Genomic DNA, 18,196 nt, shown 5'->3' on the forward strand with positions numbered 1-18,196 from the left:
TGAAACAAAAGGGGAAGTTAAAATAACGGCTGAGTCATATCCTTAACTGTATCTCTCACTGAGACTGTGCTTCTTTTAGATACATTTTGATGGCTGGGACTCTAACTATGATTTCTGGGTGGATGCAGACAGCCCTGATGTTCATCCAGTAGGCTGGTGTGCAAAAACTGGACACGCTTTGCAAGTCCCTCTAGGTAATACAGATGATACCATGAATAATTTTCCCCATATGCAGCCTTCTCTTCAGAGGTAGGAAGTTTTCTTACAAATCTCTTGACCTTTGTGTTTTATTCTCCAGGTGCTGTTGATCCTGTGGGAACAGTGGGACAAACGTGTCCCACTCCAGGCTGTCATGGCATTGGTCATGTCAGGGGGCCACGATATGGAACGCATTATACGTACGTATCTGAGATCTTAGGAGGGTTCTGTCTGAGAGCATCTGAGCGTTGCCTGCAATAATAATGCAGCAACAAGCACCTGCACTGCACTGAAATTATCACAGGATGTTCTGGAGACAGCTATTAGTGTAATTGCAGCTCCCTCTTGTGTCTAAATGAGCTGTTCCACCATAAATTTAGTTTATAGCAGTATGTTTGTTCCAACTGCAATACAACATAGCGTAGATTAATTTGCTCCAGTTTCTACATTCCAGCATCACTGAAAGAATTACTTATGTAAAATAATGTGCCCAAGAATATTGCAAGGCAATAGCTAAAGAGGAAGAGAGTGCTGGTATATTACTAGACCATAAGAGTGAGGGGGGAGCTCATGTTTTGTGGTTTCTAACACCACACTGGAATCAGGGGGTTTTCTTCCTGGCTTTTGGATGACAGGTTTACCTCTGGTTTCTTACGTGTTCTCAGAAAAGGAAAGTTTTTCTTGATTAAACAGCTTTACAGAGCAAGAAAAGAATCTCAGATGGGAGGTCTGGGGATCCAGTGGTGCTTACTGTGATGAAGAGCTTCGAACAGTGACTGTTTCATGAAATGTTGTTCAGACAAGCAAGCAACGCAGGAAGATCTCCTGTTACTCTCTGGGATGATTCTTCAAAAACATAAATTCGGTTTCCAGATCTGCCATTTGGTTCTCTGCTTTCCCATACCTAAAACTGAGTAATAATGTCTCCATCTGGATGAGTTTTAGGCCTCCCTTTTCCTGGGTTTGTTAATGGTTGTATCTGCCTGAGGCTGCTAAGGCTGTGACTTAGGAACACAGGAACATGCATCACAACCTCTCTCTCTTTTTTTTCTCTTAACACAGGTTGGTTGGCTGCCCATATTCTGATGTGAACCTCAGCAAAGAAAACGTGTTACAGGACCGCCTAGGTGGGGAGAGGCCTTCCCCCAGCAGCAGCCTGCAGAAAGCCAAGAGGTTGGAGACCCCAGCCCAAGTTCTGCTCAGAGCAGCAGAGTCTTCTCAGGAGGAGTCTCCACAATTCAGGTGAGCTGAGCCCATTTCCTGGACGCACACTGCAGAGCAATGCCATTTTACAAGGCTGAAAAACACAGGAATTGGCAGAGAATCAGTCGTGCATTCAGTTCATCTTTCTGTAATATTGGCCCATGCTCCAGACACTCTTAACACAGAGCAGTGTGCTTTTATACCCTCATGTGCTTTAATAGGTTTTTTTGATTCCTTAATCCTGCTGCTCTGGTCACGTTCCAACAAAGGAAATTGCATTCTGTCTCCATAATCTTTTTTTTTTCTTGCTGTTTCAATTTAAAATATATTCTTTTTCTTCATTTCCTGTCCTAAAACTGTCAGGCAAGATTATTTTGCACTATTAAATCCTAACTGCAATCCACCTCAGCGCCGGTCATGTTACAGTGGTAGGTGTAATGACTCCATATGTATCACTTGGCCAATAAATTGAGCCCCTTCAGGTATTTTATTTTCTTACAATAATTTTGGAATTGAGTATCATTGAGACGAACCATGTTTTGGCTTCTGGACTGCAGGAAGCAGTTAGTCTGTCATGGGACAAATCTGGACATGCAGGCTTTCATTATTGTCATTTCTAGGCTGTAGGAATTGAGCTTCACCAGGGCAATCTCCAGTGCTAGTTTTGACCTTTTTTTGTGTATTAAGGCTTGTATGCATTTTAGGGTTTCTTTGCTTTGCTTAAATTTATAACATTTTCTGTATATATTTGGTATATTTGTTCAGACAAAAGGAACACTTCTCAGTCCCAAGGTGCACATGGCCAAATTTTGCTTCCTGTCATCCCAGTGCCATGCAGAAAAGTAACCTTTTGTTACTCTTGACAGCAAAATCGATTGCATTTCAATGGCACCACTGCCACAAAGTTCCCTCAAGAGTTTTCAGATTCTCCCAGAACCAAAATCATTCTAAAACTGTATTACTTTTACATTCTTCTGAGCAGTTCATTTCCTGATAGTGGGAGGTTTGAATTCGTTATGCAGGTATTACAGCTTCCTGCTGTTCATCCTCCTTTGGGCAACTGTAACAACAAACTCAGTCATGTAAGTTGTCTTCAACGTTATCCAGGGTTCATAAATCCTAAATTGGTTTCATTGGGCTTCCTGTAGCTGCTGGGATTGCAGCCTTTGTCCACAGGGTCTGATTTATTTTGTATAATGTCTCTCAATCTCTGCTAAAGAGTGAAAAAAGCACTCTGGGCTGCAGCAGTAAGGATGGTAGGGGAGAGCTTTCACCACTAGGTGGTACTTGTTACTCTCATTTGCCAGTTTTTCTCTCTTCTGGGAAAAGGAAACTGAGAATGTCAGCTTAGCTCCTATCATTTGTCTGTCTCTCCAGGAAATCTGCACAAGAGAGTGAAAAGTCATGTCAAAGCAGCATTCAGAGTCCATCAGAGCAGTCTGAAAGCTGTGAAGCAAAAGACAGGGTAGAAGAGAAACCCTCTGGAAACATCAAAGCCAAACCCAAAAAGTAAATAAGATTTTTGTGATGTGTTTTTGTGGATACGAAGTTGTGTTTCTTGATGCTGCTGCGATATCTGAGACACAGGTGTTAATCAGGAGCTTAGAACAACTCAGTTTGATTGGAGATACACAGCATAGGCTTTTAGAATTACTTGTTAATCTTTCCTCACACTAATTTGGGGGCTTTCTTTCCCACAGCGAACTCCATTCTGAGTTGTAGGTATGAGTTTAATATCACAGTTCTTAGTTTAGAGGAGGAGAAGCCAGGGACAAAGAAATTCTCTTGCTGATGATTGCTGCTGATGATTCTCTTGCTGGAGAATGTTCTGGTTCCTCAGTACCCCCTTAGTCGATCTGCATAGAGGAGCAGTTGCACCAGTTTGTGTCATCATTTGAGATGCTTTGTGATTGATGTTTCAGGCTTGGATGCTCACATGCCTACATAAAGTTGCAGCTGGTGAAACAGGAAAACGACGGGAAAGGTTGGTTGGTTTTTACTTATTTGTGTGCAAAATACCAGACCTATGAGGATCATTTAAAACTTCACAGATTTTTTTTGTTCTTGATACCACAATCAAGAGAATGCATGCTTGGAGATGATGGTGGTGGTTGTCCTTCTTCCTTTGAAATGAGGAAGAAGGGTAAAATTGCCTAGAAGTGTAAGGTTTAATACCTTGTGAAGTTTTGTGTTTATTAATTGAGAAGACAAGCTTTCACCATCTCCTGTAGCATTGCTTGTTCTCCTGAAGTGGCACAGGGAGGCTGTTACCCATTCCACAACCATTCTGCAGACACAACCCAAACCTATCAGGTGGTTGCTGAGTTCCATCAACTTCTTTCTGCAGGTATCCAGAAGAACAGTTAGAATCACTTGGGGTGACTTTTGGAAGGTTCTCTTCAGGATGAAAAAGAAAATAAAAATTCAGATGGAAAAATAATGTCTTTTTGTTCTGGTACTTGACAGGTTAAGTTTGAAGAGAAGCTTTCTGATATCACTTTAGCAAACCATATGCTTAACTTTCAGATTTACTATAAAAAGCCATTTCAGAGAACCAAGCTGACCAGGCTTTTAGGAGGATTTAACATGGTAATAGACTCCAATCAAAAATAGCTAAGCAGGCACAAACTGGGACAGGTGCCTGGCTTTATTTTAATACATTTTCACCTAGTGCTGACTTCTGCAGTTGGAGGAGTCTGCCAGCTCTGAGCTGCAGTTGCAGTTGGCAAGGAAAGCTGTCTGCTTTCCTGTCGCATTCACCTTAAGCAGAGCGATGGAAATCAGTGGAGAGGAATTCTGCAGTAATCCACTGACCTGTAATTTCGTGATTGCACACAGCTTCCATCCCATTTGAAGAGCAGTTCTTACTTAGGCTTTATTTGTGGGTTTTTAACCCTTCTCTCTGGTCTCATTATTAGCGATTGAGACCCATGTTTGATGGCGTCCTACATTGCTTAGGGAGGTGAAGATGAAGGTAACATGACACAGCAGGAGACAGAAGAGTAACAGCTGTGCCAGGCCAGCCTCTGCCTCTAATGTGACCAAGCATAATGCTGGTTGTGAACCAGAGAAGTGTGTTCCGTGTTATTTCCATCCTCTGCTTCACTTCCTGTTGTATAACTGGGCAAATCCCTGTAGGACCATGACTCTGCACTACTCAAATGATCTCATCAGGGAGGGGTGATTCTTCTCTCTCTCTTTTTTTTTTCCCCCTCTTTGATTTCTAAAGCTTCCATCACTGGATGCACAAGGGAACTGATGTCTGGAGGTAACATGCAGCACTCCTGGCCTGGGAGTCTCCTGGGGAGGCAGTGAGCCCAGGCCATCAGCTGCACACATCTCACTCCTCACAGGCTGCCAGCAGCTGGGCCAGTGCCATTAGTTTCCAGCCGAAGATGCTGTTACCAGAACTCCTCCACCTTGTCAATAAAACGCTGCAAGCATCTTCTGTGTTAGCAGCGTGACATCATTTTCCTGGGAAGAAGCTAACGATATTATATCCAGCCTGGCAATCTTATCTTCTTTTTTGTTGTTTGTTTGTTTCTCTTTCTCAGGAGGGTGGGGGAGCATGCCCTGAGAACACACTGTGCCTTGCAGTAGCAGTGCCTGGCTGTCTGTGTGCCCTGCCTTGCTTTTCCCTCCAAACTCTGACCTTTCCTTCTTCTCCATAATTGCTCCTTCTTGAAAGCTTGCTCTAACTTGTCTCGTTTTCTTTACAGACCTCGATTTCAACCTCCAGCAGGCCCTCCACCAGTCCATCTTCATGCCTGCCCTGGACTCTAACCCCAGCCACCGCCTCCATCTCTGCTGGGAGCAGCACTGCAGGCTCTTGCCGGAGGTCTCGGGCCTCACAGCCAAACATGTGTCCAAGTGGACTGTGGAAGAGGTGAGTTTCCTGCTTCCTCTGTGCTCCTGGGGGGGTCCCAGGGCCCCCCTTTTCTGCAGTGCTAATTGGAAAACACCTTTTTTTTCCTCCTAGGTAATGCTTTTTTGTTTGCTTTGCATATGCCATAGCTGACTCAGCTCAAAGTTGTACCCAAGTCCCTTTCTAAAGGAAGGGAAATGAGCTCTGTTAACCCTTTGATGTCCATGCCTTACTTCTGTGAATGCAGTTCTCTTTGTTTATTTTCCCCTTTATCTTTCAGTCCTCAGCCCCTGAAGCACCATTCTTACATCAGACTTGGTTTCTCTCTGATCCTCCCTCCCCTTTTCCTGTGACTTTGCTGCTGATTCACTTTTATATGGCAGATAATCCCAAACTGCACTGTGCATGCCTGCTCCTCCTGCATCTCCCTGCCTGTTTCCCTGGAACAAACTGCCCACAGCATGACCTGATTTCTGGCAGAGGCAGCTGTGTGGCTGGGGATGTCTGCAGTCCCAGCTCTTGAGATGTCTCCTGTAATTAGGTGGCATGTGAAAAAGCTGCTGTCTTTTGTGTGCTGAGTAGTTGGTTTTTTTTTTTTTTAACTTGGTGCCTTGGGCGTAAATAATATTTGCATCTCCACTTGGGAAGTGATGACAATTTGGATCCTGGCACTTAATCACAGGCCATTTAATTCAAGAGAAGTGTGCTGTAATGTTGTGCTGACAAGATAGGAGATAATCTGCAAAGCAGGAGAAAGGTGCTGTTCTTCATGATGCATAGAGGATCTTCAGAGACATTCAGAAAGTGCATCTTCCCTGAGTGCCTCTTTGTCAGAGAAGCCAGTCCTGACTGTGCTCTTCATGCTGGAGGACCACTTGGAATGTGGTGGGACTGATCACAGGGACAGGAAGGGGATGGAATCATTAGTAGGGCTGTTTTTAAAAATGGTCCTTTTAATATTCCTTTCTTCCTTTCGTGTTTTAATGAAAATGAGCTTAAATTACATTGCTTAGCAAGGAGAAAAAAAAATCTGAGAGATTTTCTACTTGTATCCTTCTTTAGAAAAAGCTCCCATTGTTGTGTTGTTTTTTTTTTCTCCAAAAGGTCTTTTAATAAATCAATAAAGACAGAGCAGCAAATCCTCTGGCATGAAAACAATCAGAATCTCTTTCTTTTGGACAAAACGTGGAGGTTGGTTCGTGGAGGAGCAGAGTCAGGATACAAGCCAATAAAATTTGTCCTTTACAGTTGACCTTTAAAGCAACTGCTGGGTAAATTTAGCTGGGATATTAGTTTGATAGCAGATTAATATAAGTAGCAACCACACTGCACTCTGGATGTGGTGATTCAAAACCCAGAATATAGCCTGAAACAAGTGATGGAGTGTTGGCTGCCAGTGGGATTGTGAACGGAGTGTTACAAAGATCAGCTGCAGCTCCACAGTGGACTGGCTGAAGTCATGATGGATTCTGCCCTGCGTTTCAGTAAAGTGGATTGGTTTCAGCAAATGGTGCTCTTCATAGATTCCCACAGGAATCAATTTGGCTTCTGTCTGAGCACTTGGAGGATCACTTTGTGTAGCCACAAGCTCTGGAAGATGAATGCAGTAGGACTTCCTGTGTTCTAGTGAGTCCAAAGTAGATCAGATCTGTCAGTATCTGGCTCCTAACATCTTCCTACAGGGCAAACGTTTGCCTATGGGTTGTACTTTGAACTCTGTTGCACAAAGGAGCCCATTCTGTTGATATGAAACAAGAGCAATGGGAGTGTTGTACTCTCCTTCAGTTTCAGACTGAATAACTGCTTTTATAGAACCCGCATTAAGGAAAAAGTCTTGCTTTAATTCTTTGTTGGGTTGGGAGCAGCTTAAGGGTGAAAGCAGCAGCAATATTTGGAGGCCCTCAAGCTAAGAAACTCTTGGTAACACTGAGCAGCCAACAGGAGTAGTTACTGTCATGCAGCTTTGTTAGTTATTGAAAGCTTCCTGTCTTTTTTCAGAGCACAGCAAGTGAAGCATCTTGGAAGAACTTTAATATGTGCCAGAGCTGAATTGTTGATTAGCTAATCCTGAGTCAGAGGGTATTCCTTTGTGCTTGTGCTAATGGCTTGTGGGTTACTGCCCAGCATCAGGGCTGCTATAGCTTGATACCAAATGGGTGCTGGTGTGACTGCCTTCCAGCTTTTCCAGAAGGATACCCCAATACTGTGCCAATGTCAATATATCTCACAAATCTAGGATTATCTTAGCACCTCTTTTGCATGGAGCTGTTAAAGGTGCTCTCAGAATTACACAGAGCCGATTCTCTTCCCTCACCTAATGTGCAGTAAGGCACTGCCAGCAGAGGCATTTGTGAGATTATCAGTGGAGACTTTTACTAGCAGAAACAAAAGGGAACTGTTGACCTCCTGGAAGGAAAGGCCCTGATCTGCCCCATCTCCCACCATCCCCATATCTCACCTTTCCCTGGGGGAAGTGCTTCCCTGCCATCAGTGTTAAGCTGCTTAAAGGTCCAGACAAGTTTGTTCCAACTCCTCACGCTGCTTTGTTTTGGTTCACACCCTGGAATCCATCTCTCCTGCATGCCTGTCTTACATCCTCCTCCTTCTTTCGTTATCTCAGTTTCTGGCAAGCCCCAGGACTCTGTTTGTTTAAAAGACCATTGCTGTGGAGCAGGGTGCTGGCTGTGTATGCACAAGTGACTTCAGGGGCAGATCAAAGGCCATCACAGCATCCATGACAGTGGCCAGCAGCAGATGTCCAAGGAAGGAGAGAAGAGCAAGGCAAGCTCAGAGCTTTCCCCTGAGACCTCTGCCAGCCTGTGAGTGCCACAGGCCCTGAGGGACATTCACTGCCTTGCTGCCACTTAACGTTCTGGAAGATAGCAGCCCTGCAGAAGTATTTCAATTGTTTGGGTTTTTTTATTATAAGGAGATACAGGGAAAGTATTATTTTGTTATTTGTTTACAGTAGGAGAATGCACTTTTGGAGTCAGTGCATGATGGATCTGTGGATTTTAGGGGTTCTCTTTAAGATGGAGCTTTCCCTCCTGGCACGATGTAAAGGTGAAACACGAGATGAGAGAAGGGTTCTGCTCTCAGATTGTGTAACAGAAGCAACAGGAGTCAGGAGTCAGTGATGCTGACCAAAAAGCAGCTCTGCCAGGGCAGAGCACAGCTGGGGGCAAGCTGAGAGCTTGCTGCTGTGCTCGGAAGGACCCATGTCAGCAATGGGATCAGCTGGAGACACAGTGATGTGATTTAGGGGGGAGCTTGACAATTGTGATTTAAAGGGAAGCTCATCTTTGACAGCGACTCCTCTTGCCCCCAAACTGTTTGTCTGTTTGTGTTCATGGAAGAAATGTCACATCTGTAATAACTCAAGTGAATATGCTTCATGAAACAGAGCTGTTCCTGCAAGGGAGCATCCAATTAGCATGAAACGTTTGATCTGATTATGCCTCAATATACAAATCTTCTGTGAACCAGTGAAGCTGCAGATGGAGAAGACAATATGTATTAAGTCATCCTCCACTGCATTTGGGATTGCTGCTTGCACTATGTAGTGTTATATAATATAATCCAAGGCTTGCTTGCATGTCTCAGAGGAGATTATTCCAAATGTAACAGATTTCCTGCTTAGAAAGGTTTTCCCTAATATGAAATGTAAAATTAACTCCTTTAATCGTGTTGGTTCTGTGGATCCTCTGCATCCACCATGCATTAAATAAAACCACAACTTCTTTCACTCCTTGCTTTTCTGCCTTCTGTGTGTTAATAAACCAGGAGTGCTCATTTGGTTGATTTATATCATCTCTGAAAAGGATGTCACGATGGGAAATCATCTAAATCCTTCTTTTTAGTTTTATTTTCTGACAAAACTGCAGAGGAAGGAAACTTGTGGAGGGATTTAAAATAGTATATGGCTGTATACAGTTTTTAATGAGTGATGGTTTTAAGCAGTGGAGAAACTGAACTCTTTGAGAAGTGGTCAAATAGCAATATGGAAAGCACTATTTGTGACCAGAATAAGCTTTACAGGCACGTTGTAGCAATACCCCATTGTTATTTCTTGTATATAACCTTCATTAACAGGTGAGTTATGAGTATTAAAGTTATCAAAATTCTTGCATGCAGAAATAAGATGCTTGGTACTTGATCATCATTCCAATCACCCTTGTTTTTCTTTGTACATCTGATTGTAGGTGGTAAACTTTATCCAGCGTTTACCTGGTTGCAAAGAACAAGCAGCTGTGTTCAGGGAAGAGGTAAGTCACATCTGCCCCAATCCTGTGCTGTGAGCTGGCTGGTTTTGTACCCTGCTGCTCTGCAGTTGCAGTGCTGGCTGCACAGACATGCTCAGCCCTGTCATTAGCCTGTAGCATTTAGGAGACAGCTTCAGCACTGAGCTGAATCCCAGTGTGGTTAATTGCATTCTGCTGCTTTAAATTTCCCCTCCCGTTCCAATCACTAAGCTTATGCTTAACATCCTGTCTTGGACTATTGTCTGGTGCTTTTGGCATCACTATAAAGATGTCCTGTTGGAATGGCGCAGCACAGATCTCATCTGCTCCCTCTAACAAGAACATATGCCTGCTTCTCTTGGGCAGGCTGGCAGTCAGAGGGCTTCTCAGGAATCCCTGGCTTCTCCTGTGGACCTCAGTGGGAGCAGGAGGGGCACCTAGCCTTGAACAAGCAATTGCTGGGGAGTCAGAGCGTCTCCTGCCTGCAGCACATCCTGTCAGTGCCCTGTGCTGGGCTCTGTTCCCTGTCTATGGTGCATTCCCCATGGCTTCTCAGAAATCCCAGCCGTGCAGGATGTGGCTGCCCTGTTCCTTTTCACTGATCCTATGACGCTTTGGCTTCCAGTTCTGTTGCAGGGATGGTTTGGAGGTTCTTTGTAAGCCCGTGATTAATTTGCACAGACGTGCCTCCCCTTCTGCTGCTCTGATTGTAAGAGCTTGAGGGAAGGGACTGGACCTTCCCTGCATTCTGCAGGGCACTTAGTGCTCCCTGTGTGCTGAGGAGAAGCACTGCTCAGTGGAGTGGCTGCAAAGGACAGGTTTGTAATAGATGACTGCTCCCTGGAGCTGGCTTTCTTTCAGGATGAATCAGGCTGAAGTGCATTTTATGGGATTTACGTCCCTGTATTTTGCTTTCCCTTATTTTAAAACATACACACAAAATAAAAAGCAAAATAAATTGATGTTTGTTCACAGTGTAGCAATGTAGTGGAATACCACTTAATTGAATACAGTGGGAAGGATGAAATTTCTCCCAGTAAAGCAGTCCTTCAGCATAGCTGGGTGTAAAAGATACTTCCTAATTTCTAGCCAAGATGAGTTCAGAGGTGAGGGCTTGGTGAGGTGTAAGTCTACTATGGATCCAACCATTTACCATTTGTTTTGTTTCTTCTAGTAATAATTGAAATGGATCCTGAACACGGTGGCTGTTTTCTAGTTCAGAGAGCAGCACAGCCATGTTCTATTTTAATATCTTCTGCAGTCTCAAAGCGTGGTTCTCTGTGCCAAACAAGAGAGGCTTGGACTGTTTTTCAGGTTTGTGCTGGAACTAAACTGTCAGTGTAAATTTAAAACCCTTTTAGCAGTTTGGCTCTGGCCAAAATTCAGGTGTGAGCGACAGCACTGCTGGGCTTCACCAGGGTTGTCCATTACTGTAATCAGGCCTTTGAGTGCTCTTCGTTCAGGAGAAATAAATCCCTTGCAGACTCCTGTTGGCAGGAGGGAGGAGGATGAGTTCCTGCTTACGTTACAAATGAAGAGAACAAATTGTGCACAGAATTTGAAAAACCATCCAAATAAGAAGGAACAAAAACCACAGGCAGTGATACTGCACTCATTTCTAGGACCAGCTCAGGGAAGGTCTGTTTAAAACAAACATCGTTGAGGCGATGCAAGGAAAGTGAAATGTAATGATAATATTGGACTCAAAAGCACTTTAAAGCGTTAGATTGTTTTTCAGCAGTGTGCTCCAGTTTTCTCCTTCTCTTGGCTCTTTATTTAGTTTAAGCAGCAGTCCATTTATTTCAAGCTGTTTTTACCATGGGCCTTGCAGCAGTGTTGACTCTAGGCAGCTTACAGGTAGGATTCAGTGAAATGTGGCTGGCTGTGCTGGAAGCCTTGCTGTCATTTCCAGTGTGCAGACTGGGAAGTAAAAGAACTTTACTTGCTCAGCAGCCTCCATAGGGTTACAGAGGGGAATTCCTGTCTCCCAGCTCTTTGCCTTATTGCTATGTTTGTCCAACATACATGTTTTTATAAAGTGTGTCCTTTTCTACCAGTTGTTGACATTGAGAAGAATTCCAGTTAGGAAAGTGCAGGGACAGAAGGGTTGTTGTTGTGGTTAGGCCCAGTGTCTGGCATTGTCCACTGTGCTGGTGAGCATCAAGTGAGAGGAGGAGATGCTGTCAGTCTCTGTAAATGCACTTTAATGGAATAACTTAGACATGTACTGTTTGTCTGGGTCCATTAATCTTTGGCTTCTTCTCTGCAGCATTTGGGGTTTATATTAATTATAGCCGTTGTCTCTGTGGATGCTTTTGTGAACCAAAATACATTTTTAACCTCTTCTTCAAATCATTCTTTGTTACTCTCTGCTACCAAGAGCTCCACTTATTTTCACAAGCTAATACAGTTTTAGATTGCTTGCTTTGAATCTGATTGGATGTCTCCTTGCTGACAGATTAGGAGAGTATGTGTGTAAATCCAGACAGATTCCATGGCTTTATTGTGCCCTGTTTTATGTAACACACCATCTCCTTTACCTTGTTCTGAACAAGCCCATTTAGTGCCATTGAGAGCTATTTCATAATAGCCTCCTGCTACTCCTTGAAGTGGAAACTCTGTGGGCACAGTGCTGGTTCTGAGAGCAGCCAGATGTTCACATCTGTCCAGTTCTTCTCATCTTGCAAAGTTTCTAGCATAGCTGACCAAAGAAGCAGCAAAGCTTCACACTTCACCTTGAGCTGCTTAACAGGAGTCTGAGAAGCTGTGCAATGACATTATGTAATGAGTGTGCTAGGAAATGGTGATGTGGTGCTTCTAATTGCTGTAGATGAGTGTAATGTATTAATTCTTGGATAGCTGCCTCCTGAAGGCTTGCATTTCCTGATCTAATCTTTTGCCACAGATTGGGACTAGGCTGCAGGATTTTTGACAGTTGTTGGCTTTTTAGGGTAAGTATCCTTACAGTGAATAGAAAGTCAAGTGGACGAGCCTCATCCTCATTATTTCCCAGTGAGTTTTGTCCGCATTCTGACTTTCCAGGCTTCAGGGGAAGGCCTGAGACCCCTGGGAGGGGCAGCATGCTTGGGAATCGCAGGCTGGTGTGGGTGCCAAAACTAGAGGGAAGAATAAGGTTTCCATCCTCAGGGCTGTGTCTGTATTTTCATTCCTCAGTGCATTGTTTAACTGAAAACCAGAAGTAAGAATCCTGCTTATTTCTCGATTGTAATTTTGATCTTCTGTTGTGTTTTTACACCTCTAGCAGATAGATGGTGAGGCCTTCCTGCTCCTGAACCAGAATGACTTGGTTAAAATACTCAATATCAAGCTGGGTCCTGCCCTGAAGGTCTACAATGCCATTCTCATGCTCAAGTCTGCAGAAGAAGAGTGAGAAGAGCCCTTCCCTCGAGCCCAGGAGGAACTGACAGGGAGCAGATCTTCACTGAGAGCATTACAGCGTGGCCTTGAGGCAGGCTGCGACTCAGATATATTTTAAGTAGAACTTATTAAAAAATATTTTTAGGACATAAAAATCCTGCCACAGTCTGGAATATGGGGCAGCTTCACTTCCAAGAAGAGGTTATTATATTTTGTAATTGAATTTGGTTTTGATATATCAATCTCTTTTTGAGATCGAGAAGAAACCTCCGGTTATAAGGGGAATCCAGGGTAACAGTGGTGGAGCTGCAATAGCAAGAGGACAGATATGAATACAGAGTCTGCTGTGTCCCATGAGAGTGCCTGAAAGAGACTGAGTTATTACCAGCATGTTTAACAGATGTATGTATGAAAGCTCTGAAGAGGAGAGAGTAAGAAAATGGGTGAGCTTCAGAGCAGCTCATCTGTATCCTTCAGTGCTGTGATTCAGGAGCTGACCTTCCCACGTTGATTTTGAAGTTCCAGTTTCTCGTGCTGATACTGGTTGTTCTGAACCCCTTGTTGGCTCCTGGGCTGCTTCCACCACAACTCAAGTGCACCATGGGCTAAGAGTTTTCCATCAGTGGTGGCTCTGATAACGAGCAAACCGTTGTCATTTGTGCTATCAGGCAGTTGGAGGAAGGCCCTGTTTGGATAGATTTTGGGTAGGCAAAGATCTCTCCTGCAGTTATCTCCCACAGGACACAAATATTCTATCTGTATTTCTCCCATCAGTGCTTTTGGCAGCTGCTGTCTGGACTGTGATCATCTTATGGCAAAATAACGCAGTCAGCAGCACCTGGTAGTGTGATGAGTTTGTCCAAGCTGCCTTCACAGCTAACCAAATGCTAGGAATGGGAGCTGAAAACCCCACAGTGGACAACGATGCATACAGGTGCACACAGAGTTCCTAGAAACAATTTCCTTTCATATTCAGGCCTATTCAAAACCTGTGAACACTTCAGTGCTTCAGCATATTCAGCCTCCAGGTGGACACTGATCCTCAGCATCTCTGGCAGTGAGATGGGAAGAGCAACAAGGGCAGGTTTGCCTGGAGGGGGATCAGTCTGAACAGCCAGCAAAGCAAGCTGAGAACTGCTTCTCAAAAGAGATTTGCTGGTCTGTGTCAGGGAGAAAGCAAAGCTTGTGGCTCTGTTCCTGCATGTGCAGGTGGCAACCTGTGCTTACGTGGCAGAGGGGTGTGCTGGTATTTTTGCTGTGCTGGAATTCTGAGTGTGCTTCTATGAACATGCAGCAGTCCCTGATCTCTCCATGTCCTTCCCAGCTCCTGAGAAGGTCCTCATAACATTCTTAAGGTAGTAAGTTCCTTAAAACCTGTAAATAGAGCAGAATCCACACTGCTGAATGCGTTTGAATTAGTTGCATTTAGAGCAATTCATCTCCATACCTTCTGTTTTGGTATAAAACATTAAGGATTTTTAGCTTTCCACTGCAAAGACACAGGAGTGCTGGGGTGTTTAGTAGCTGAAACATTCAGTATCAGCCATGCAACTGCAGGGAGCCTTATATTTTAATGCAGCAACAGGGATGAGGTGGCATCAGTTGATTTAAATGAATTTATGGTGCAGTGTTCAGCAGAGTCCCATTCCTTTGTCCCGCTTCGTGCATCCCAGATCTCTGTGAAGCCTTGAGTGGCAAATCCTGGGCTCTGACACAGCTCACCTTCCAGGCAAAGCAGAGCTGTTTTGTGACAGCTGGAGCAGAGGATTGTTAGCTGGCCTGTTCTGTTCCTGGCTAAATAACCTCAGCCCTTCTGTGCTCTGTTTTCCTCTTCTGGAGCAGCCAGCCAGCTGGAATGTGTGCAGTTCTACCTTGTTCTTGTTTGCAGTCAGCACGTCCTGCTGAATCTTCTGTTTCGCCTCCTTCCTTTGGGAAACTGCATTGAGGGACAGCAGATTGCTTCCAGCAATAAAACTAAATGTAATATTATTTCATCTCCTTTACTATATATAGACAGAGGATGAAGAGAATTGGTGAAGCAAGCAGTGAGATTCTAGTCACTGAAATTACTCAAACAGAAGAGAGATCTGAAATCCTAGAGGCTTCCAAGCCAGCTGGATCAAGGATGAAAATGTGTACTTGGAGTTTGTTCAGTGACAGCAGTAGTAGTGCTCTGAAGGAGGAAACCTTTTAGGGATAGAAGAAGGAGGAATGTGTGCTTCTTGGGGCTTTTTTTTTTGTAATCCAGTAATTGTCTTTGCAGAGCAAGCAAGAATGTGCACTCATCTATTGCTGGGTCTCTTTCCAAATATAGCTGGATTCTCATAAAATCAGACAACTTCGCAGTACTGCAGCGACAAAAAGATTTCCAGTATCTTCATGGGCACACAGAAAATTCCCAAATTCTTACAAGACTAAAAAAAACCAAAACAAGTCCTCTTTGAGCCCCAGCTTTGCTCCTTGCCTTAGGAACTCAGTGACTGCTGATGGCATCTCGCTTGCATCGGGGAGCTCTGCTTTCATGTGCGGCCCAGCAGCTTGGTTCTGCAGCCAGGCTCTGCCTTTTCTCAGCCCTGATCACGCTCTGTGCCTAAGCAAGGGGTCTGCAGATGCCTTTGATTGCATAATGCCTTGTTGTCTAATTTGAAACATGCACTTTGAAGCAGCAAGCCAAAAATTGTAGCTCTGTGTCACACGAAGCTGAAACTGGTTAACGCCAACCTGGTTGAGGAGGCTCTCAGCCTGCAGAGCACAAGCCTGCTGCTGTCCCAGCTGAACCCAGCAGTCACTTGGAAGTGCATTACTTAAAGCCACCCAGGGCTGTGACAGCTTCCCAAAGCCCAGCAGTGCAATCCAGAGCTCTGCTGTCTCAGTGGAAACAGATCTTATTTCCTGAACATGTTTCGGAGATCCACGATGGCCAAATGGTTCTTTTTTCTGCTGTTAACTGCGCTGTTAAAATCTTTTCTTGTGATCCCCCGTGTAATCAGGAGGAGCAGATTTCAGCTCTGGGTAACGCATTAAAGTCGGACAGAAATGCTCAGCACTGCTCATCACAGAGTTCTCCAACCAAAGGAAAGATTCTCAACCCAGGGGAGAAGCGAGTTCAGCTGTGGAAGATTTCCTGCCTGTTACTTTCATGCCTTGCGTGGGGATTTATGCCACAGAAAGCTTTAGAGTTTCTGACATTCTCTCCGTCATGTGCTAAGAGCTTATTTTTGAGATTCCTATTACTTGAACTGGAAATGTGCACAGGGAAGGGGGCGCACACCCGTCGTCTCCATTCAGCCTCAGAAATGTTTGCCTGCATTAAAGCAAACAAATACTTGAGCTTTCCGCCACTGGCTGTGATGCTGCACTCCACCACTGCTTTCTCCTGGAAATGAGAATAAAATTAATATAAGTTCAGACCTGACTTGTTCTTCCTGAGCTCTGGGCTGGGTTCTGCTCCTGCCCCTTCTCCTCCTCCTCCCAAAATGCAGAGGTTTCCATCTCTCATCTCTTGAACAGGCAGAGCAAAGCGCTGTGTCTGTGCTCTCCTTGATTTGCACGCAGCCTTGGCCACCATCACAGCTGAGGCTGTGCTTAATCCCCAAAATTCCTTCCTGTCCTGTGCTGACAATATTTTAATCCCTTACGGTTTTCTGTTGCAAACCATCCCAGGACTGAGCTGCTCCCAACCCCGAGTGCTTCACTAAAATTAGCAAGTTGTTATCAGTATGAATCAATGTTAAACCTTTGGGGGCTTTTTGCCTCTTCCACCTTCCTGCTGTCCCATATCCTCGGTGGTTAACTTGCCCGCTTGTTGATGTCTGCTTTAATTGCAATTAGCTGACTAATTGCAAATTGCTGTGCTGTTGGCTGGTTTGCTGCTACCCAAATCAGGTGGTGGAAGCCTTCACCCTGATGGTCAGACAGCTTTGTGCAGAGCAGCCCTGACGCAGTGATGGTTCCTGGTGCCCCACTGAACCAACAGCAGAAGGGGCTGAGGATACGGACCCACAGCACTGCAGCCTGAGATTAGCAGGCCTTTCCAAACTAAAAATATTGGAGAGCTGGCGTCCAGCCATAATTTCTAAACTATCCTTCATCAGGGTAAACATTTGCTCTCACCGGTTTTCCTTTCCAAGTTTTCTTCTTTTTTTTTTTTTTTTTTTGCTTCTATTTAAACCCAGCTTGTTTGCTTTTGTTACCGTGTTCCCAGTCTGCTTAGCTTGGATGTTTGTTGTGTGCTCAGTAACGCTGAGTTTTGCTTCTCCAAACTCTGTTAGTCACCCTTGGGTTCTGCTGGAATGCGTGCTTGTCTGTCTCATTGCTTTTGATACCTGAATTCCTCCATGGAAGCTGAAGGGTTGTGTTTTTTGTTTTTTGGGTTTTTTTTAACCAAGATTTTGATGGGGAAGTCTTAACAGAGCAATGTGCATTAACCACCCCCATGGCTGATCACGTTTGCAGGTTGTTCTGCTTGGTCAGGCGTGGACTTTTTTTGTTCTGAGCCATGTTTCTCGTTTGGCAGCCAAACCTGTTTGTTCTCTGGATGCTGGAGTTGTCCTGCAGGCAGCCCCTGCCCTCCCTCGTGGGATCTGAGCATCCATGGGAAGGTTTCAAGGTGTCTCCTGGCTGTAAATTGAAGACAGCTGCCCTGAAAGGGATGTGCTGCCCTTCTCTCATCAGCGCCATGCAGCCCTTTGAGCCCAGCACCCCTCCTAGCTGCCCTGTGCCCTGCAGCTGTGACTGAGTGCATTTCCACACTGTCTGCATATGCTGGTGGGCAGCTCAGCCTGCCTCTGCCCTCCTGGCACAGCTCTGCCCCGGGAGGAGCTCTGTGATGCCCAGCTCTGCAGCAAGGTAAGTCCTGGAACCTTCACTTGTCATCTCTCTGCTGGAAGTGCACTGTTTTCCCATAGGGGAAGGTGTGACCTGCAGTCTGTGCTGTGTCGGTGAGTTGTTGGCAGTTTCCCTTTGAGCTGCTCCTTTCTTGTTATGCCGGTGTTAACATTTGCAAAGGAGCAAATGTGGCTGATGTGGGTTGAGCCAGCAGTGGGGAAAAGGAGCATCCTACTGACCTGAGCTCTGCACAGCGCAGTTCCTGCACGCTGTGTGTGAGTCCTGCTCCTCTGCCTCCCTTACAGGGTTTGTGCTCTGAGCAGGCGTCCTGACTGATGTAGTGTGCAGCCTTTGCAATGCTAGGTTGGCTCCCTCCCATGTAGGTGGCTTTGACCTCTCGTGCAGCAGGTGCCAGGGCTGTTTGCTCCAAATTGAACCATGAGCATCAGTGCCACTGGGCTGGGTTCTGCTGCTGTTTGTGGTG

General features: G+C 44.9%; 1 protein-coding gene across 1 annotated transcript in view; it reads left to right on the forward strand.

Moving 5' to 3' along the window:
* LOC122168489 (lethal(3)malignant brain tumor-like protein 4) overlaps positions 1 to 16,295 on the forward strand; it is a 43,977-nt gene extending 27,682 nt beyond the window's left edge. Inside the window, exons 14-21 of the mRNA XM_042833853.1 lie at positions 80 to 194; positions 299 to 398; positions 1,261 to 1,440; positions 2,779 to 2,910; positions 3,324 to 3,385; positions 5,121 to 5,287; positions 9,469 to 9,531; positions 12,770 to 16,295. Of these exons, the coding sequence (XP_042689787.1) occupies positions 80 to 194; positions 299 to 398; positions 1,261 to 1,440; positions 2,779 to 2,910; positions 3,324 to 3,385; positions 5,121 to 5,287; positions 9,469 to 9,531; positions 12,770 to 12,898 (948 nt within the window). The 3' untranslated portion in view covers positions 12,899 to 16,295. The remainder of the gene's footprint in view (positions 1 to 79; positions 195 to 298; positions 399 to 1,260; positions 1,441 to 2,778; positions 2,911 to 3,323; positions 3,386 to 5,120; positions 5,288 to 9,468; positions 9,532 to 12,769) is intronic.
* Positions 16,296 to 18,196: the final 1,901 nt, after the last annotated feature.

The sequence above is a fragment of the Centrocercus urophasianus genome, unplaced genomic scaffold (assembly GCF_019232065.1).
Source record: "Centrocercus urophasianus isolate 14NV4802_14NV808 unplaced genomic scaffold, USGS_Curo_1.0 seq_43, whole genome shotgun sequence".
NCBI classification, from domain to species: domain Eukaryota; kingdom Metazoa; phylum Chordata; class Aves; order Galliformes; family Phasianidae; genus Centrocercus; species Centrocercus urophasianus.